Raw genomic sequence first — 5,799 nt, 5'->3', positions numbered from 1 at the left:
TTATGATTTATTTTTATTTCCTATTTTTTTTTTTTTTTTTTTTCTTTTTAATATTTAATTTATTTTTTTTCTGTTCTGCCATTTTAAGGTCTCTTTCCCATTTTAACATTTTCATTTTTTTTAATTCGACATTTTTTTTCTTGTCTAAATTCTTTGTGGACAAGCTTTCGATTTTGATGACTCCACTTTCGCTGATATAAATTATGGGCACTATATAAACCCTCCTAAAAAAATAAAAATAAAATAATATACATATATAAATGGACACACACATATATATATATATATATATATATATATATATATTTATTTATTTATTTATTTGTCATTCTCTTTTTTTTTTTTTTACCTTAAGAAGGACCTTAATTCCATATTATTAGTGCAAATGAAAAATTTCTTTTCGTTATTATTTTTTACCAAATCGATAATACATTTCATAGAATCATTTAATTTTATCTTATCGTGTATTTCAGAATTATGTTCTTCTAATGAGTTAATATTATTATTTGTATTCATGTCATTATCATTAAAATTTAATATAGAATCAATATTATTTTTATTTGTATCACCATTATTTAAATTTTCTATGGGCCCATTATCATTTGTATTTATATCAACATCATTCGAAACTACTATGGTTGTATGATCATTTGTATTTGAATTATGACATTCTTCTGTTACTATTTTTTTATCTTTATTATTAAATGTTTCAATATTATCATTTTTTAATTCATCGCATTGATAAACTTTATTTTTTATATTATATAAACTGTCAAAATTATGTGTTAGCGTAACTTGATTGGCAAAATAATTATTTTTTGATAATTTCGAATATTCATCAAGTTTCATTTTTTTTACATATATATCTACAGCATCATTTTTTAGATTTTCTTCATTATGATTACATTTATAATGTGTCAACTTTCTTATGGCATAAGAAGCTTCTTCATCTCCTGGTTGTTTTCTTGCATTATGTGATATACATTTTGTTGTCATAAGAATTATTTGTCTATTCATTAATTTTACTAGCTCCTCTTTTATTGATATCTTATGAAGAATGCAAAGTTTTATAAAAGTCTCATCCACAATAATTTTCAAAGGATCACCAACTTGTAACAAGGATAAGCAGGTCACAAGCTTTTTTTTAAAGTCCTTTTTTTTATCGAGTTTCATAATATTTATTCATGTGATAATATATATATATATATATATGTATATTTTTGTCTTCTCTTCTGGGCTTATATATGTTCATAATAAAATAATTAAATCTAAGTGTTAATTTTTGTTCTTAAAATATTGAATTATAATAAAAAGGTACACAAAAGTTATACTGAAAAAAAGATGTGTTCATCAAGGCATTATTTAAGACAGTACCAATAAAAAATATATATATATATATATATATATATATATATATATTTATTTATTTACTTATGTAATAAAACATATATACAAATATAATATTAAAATATTTATTAATTATATATTTATTTTTATCAAAAGCATAATATCCCAGTTCTATAATATATAAAAAAAAACATGACACTTTTAAAAATTAAAAGGTATAATAATATTTGATTTTCACCATGGAAAAACGATAAAATAATAACAAAACAATTAAAAATAAATATTTAAACGGTTACATTTTTTTATTTTCAAGATTATTTTATAAATTTATTTATATGACTAATTTAATTTATCTACATAATAATATATATATATATATATATATATATATGTTTATTATTACATGTTGATATATATATACCTAATTTTTGTCTTTTTAAAAAGATATGTTTTCATTTAAAAAACATGATCCATAATTTTATACAACATTTTATTGAATATAAAAAATATATATATTTATTTATTATTATAAATATATCATATTAAATAAATAAATATATATATGTATATATATAATATATTTTATGTTGATACCTATAAATTTTATATTAATAATAAAATCCTATAAAATTGAGTAATTAAAAAATGATAGTATATATATAAATATATATAGAATATTTATTTTTATTACTATTATTATTTTTTAATTTTAAAAAAAGGTGTTATTTTTTATAAATTTTTTTTTTTTCATTTATATATATATATAGTATAAAATATGAAAAAAAAGAAAAAAAAAAGAATTGTTATATATATATATATATATATATATATATAATATATTATTATATATAAATATTATACATATTATTTATATACAATAAAATAATACCCCATATATTTATGTATATATATATATATATTATATATGTATATGAAAAAAAATATTAAAAAAAAAAAAAAAAAAAAAGCACGAAAAAAAAAAAAAAAAATATATATATATATAATATATATATATATATATATAATAATGTAAATTTTGAATGCCGTTAAATTTATATATATAAAAATATAAAGATTATTACCATATAATTATATATTATATTATATATATTATATATAGTTGATATTTATGAGAAAAATGAAAGTTCTGAAAAATTATATTTATTTGATTCAAATATTATGAATCTTATAAATTATTAATGAATATTTAAATTGCTGTTTTTATACATAATATATATTTATGTATTCATATATTTATATATTTTATATGTAATTTACATAAAATTGTAAATATAAAAATAAAATATTGTATAATCCAATATATCTAATATAATATATTATATATATATATATATATATATATATTATATATAATAAAACAAAGGTGAACGTGTATTAAATATAACACGAATAATGAATCTTTGAAAATGTTAAATGAATAGTTAAAATAAAAAAGTATTTAAAATATAATAAAATAAATATATATTTTTTTTTTTAAATATATTTTTTTATTTATTTGTATTTTTAAATATTTTTGATGTGTTCTATATATTTGTAAAGGTAGAAGATATTATATATATATATATATATATATACATATATTTATTAATTTAAATTTCAATTTTAATATTAATTTTTTTATGAAATGAATTACAATGAAATTAATGATAATACCATGATGAACACTAATGATTTAAATCACCCTTCTCATCTTAATAATGAGAAGAATGATTTGTCGAATGAAGAAAATTATATGAATATTTATGATAACAATAACGATATGATAATAGACAATGAGGGGGATCATCATTTAAAAGAGGAATATAATAATATAGATCAAATGTCACCAGAAGGTGCGAATAACATTATATCAGATAATAATGAAATATATAATAACAATAATAATAATAACAATATTGTGAATAGTACATTTGGCTTATCCATTAATGGTAATGAAAATGTAAACAATAAAGATATAAATAGTTTACATGATGAAACACATAATAGTAATAATGATGAAAGCTATGAACATTTAGATGATTATAAAGTAAATAATATTATTCATAATGTTAATAATCTTATCAATAATGATGAATTATTGATGAATAATATTAATAATGATAATAATATAAGTGAAGATTTATCTTCATTAAATTTAAATATTACACAAAATAATAATGTTAATAATTTAATTAATCCAAATATAGGAACAAATAATAATAATAATAAAATTAAAAATAAAAACAAAAATAAATTATTAAAGCATATGAACAATAATATGATTAATGAAACAACAAATGGTTCCTTTGAAAATAATAAAAAAAATAATATCAATGGAATTTTTCTTACACAAAATAATAATAATTATCATAATAATATAATAAATGATATGGGATATAACTATCCCATATATAATAATAATAATAATAATATATATAATCATATGAATAATGAAAATATGACATATATGTCTAACAATCAATTTATGAATCCTCAATTATATTATCCGAAATTTCTTGCTGAAAATAAAAACAAAGGAAAAAATAAAATAACCCCCAATACATACATAAATAATAATAATATGAATAATATGAATAATTACAATTTTAATAATAAATCACCAAATCTTTTATACAAAAATATCAATATAAATAACATTGAACAGAAAAAAAAAAAAAAAATGATGAATTTAAAAAAAGATAATGCTCAAATAAGCTCAGTTGAAAGTACCAGTGAAGATATAAATTATTCTAATGAATATGGTGCTCAAAAAAAACATGTCGAATTTAAAGATACTAATGATCCATTAATATTACACCCATCGACATCATATATAAGAAATATTGTTATAAAAAAACCTTCAAATATTAGAAATAGTATTCATAATTTAAATTTATATAATGTTAATTCGATGACATTCGATTCTTATTATACTAATAAAAATACAAATAATATAATTTATAAAAATGAATCTAATAGTAATGATACAAATAATAATATTATTTCAAATACTGAAGATACCAACAGTGAACATAATAATAAGGAGACTCTGATAAATAATCCATCATTTAGGATATATAAGCCTCCTATTTTTATTTCCAAATATATGAAGGATATGAATGAAGAAGAGTTAAATAATATTTATACTTTATTGAATGATCAAATAAAAAAATCGGAAGAAAATGATAAGGCAATAAATTATGTTAAAAATGAAATAATAAATTTATATAAACAAAATCCAATACAACCTTTAAATTTACAAACATGTTTATCCTTAATTAAAGCAAATAGAAATATTATAGAAGTCATGTTTTATATATTAGAGAATAATAAATTGATAAATATGCAATGTGATCCACAATATTATAATACTTATATAAATAATACTAGCTTTTTAAATTATCAAACGGTTAATAGTATATATAAACATTGTAAAAATGAATCATCATATGGAAATCATAATAATTGCAAAGAATTTATGATTAATAATATGAATAGTGCATCATCTGATAGTTATGTTAATTTAATAAATGGGGATGACACAAGTATGATGGGAATCCATGATGAGGAAAGCACTTCATCGAAGTTATGTAACAAAAAATATAACCATAATAATAATAATAATATTAATAATAATAATAATCGTAATAGTTGTAGTGGTAATATTTATAATCTTCATAATGATATGAACATTTTATGTGATCCTTTATCAAAAAAATTAGAATGGAACGATAATGAATGTATTCCGAACAAGGAAAGTAAAACATATAATAATAAAAGTTCTAATTATTATAATAATTATAATTATAAATGTATAAGTTGTGATAAAATATGTGAAAATTCATATTACATATTAAAGCCAACAAACATAAAAAGAATATCTTATGGTGTTATAGATAAATGTATTTGGTGTAGTATTTGCTATAATTCTAGTAATTATCCAAATATTCTGAACAGTTCAAATTTTGTTAAGGTAAATATTCCATGCAATCTATCAAATAATGATTGGAATATAGAGGAAATAGAAAAATTAATAGAAGGAGTATGTAAATTTAAAAATAATTGGGAACAAATTAGTGATTATATACAAACAAAAACACCATATGAATGTATATATAAATTTATTTCTATGCCTTTATCAAATCCTTATTTTGATTTAAATAATTTATATGATATAAATAATATATCATTGAATTCTTATGAACAAAATAATACCCTTCTCTCCTTGTTATCTTTTATATGTAATAATATTAGCCCTTATGTGGGTGCATATGCTGCGAAAAAAATTGTCGACTATGTTTTAGAAAAACAAAAAGAAGAAAATGAAAAGGAAAAAAAAGAACAAATGAAAGAAAATGACAATCATAGTGCGGATCATACAAATAAAATAGATGATCATAATAAAGAAAGTGATGACAATATTAATCAGAAGGAAGAAGAAGAAAAAAAAAA

General features: G+C 17.7%; 2 protein-coding genes across 2 annotated transcripts in view; one reads left to right on the top strand and one right to left on the bottom strand.

Moving 5' to 3' along the window:
- Positions 1-13: 13 nt before the first annotated feature.
- Positions 14-1,173, bottom strand: PGSY75_1225300 (hypothetical protein; the record flags this gene model as incomplete). Its single annotated transcript, XM_018786830.1, has 2 exons — positions 14-224; positions 350-1,173. 2 exons carry the CDS (start codon positions 1,171-1,173, stop codon positions 14-16), a joined length of 1,035 nt encoding a protein of 344 aa, XP_018640695.1.
- A 1,819-nt stretch (positions 1,174-2,992) lies between these two features.
- The window catches only part of PGSY75_1225200 (hypothetical protein), a gene marked incomplete at both ends in the record, with an annotated part of 3,933 nt that continues 1,126 nt past the window's right edge, over positions 2,993-5,799 (top strand). The window contains one exon of the mRNA XM_018786829.1: positions 2,993-5,799. This exon is cut by the window's right edge and continues 1,126 nt beyond it. Within this exon, the coding sequence (XP_018640694.1) occupies positions 2,993-5,799 (2,807 nt within the window).

Source organism: Plasmodium gaboni, chromosome 12 (assembly GCF_001602025.1).
Source record: "Plasmodium gaboni strain SY75 chromosome 12, whole genome shotgun sequence".
Taxonomy (NCBI): Eukaryota; Apicomplexa; class Aconoidasida; order Haemosporida; family Plasmodiidae; genus Plasmodium; species Plasmodium gaboni.
This window is presented reverse-complemented; position numbering and strand designations above follow the sequence as displayed.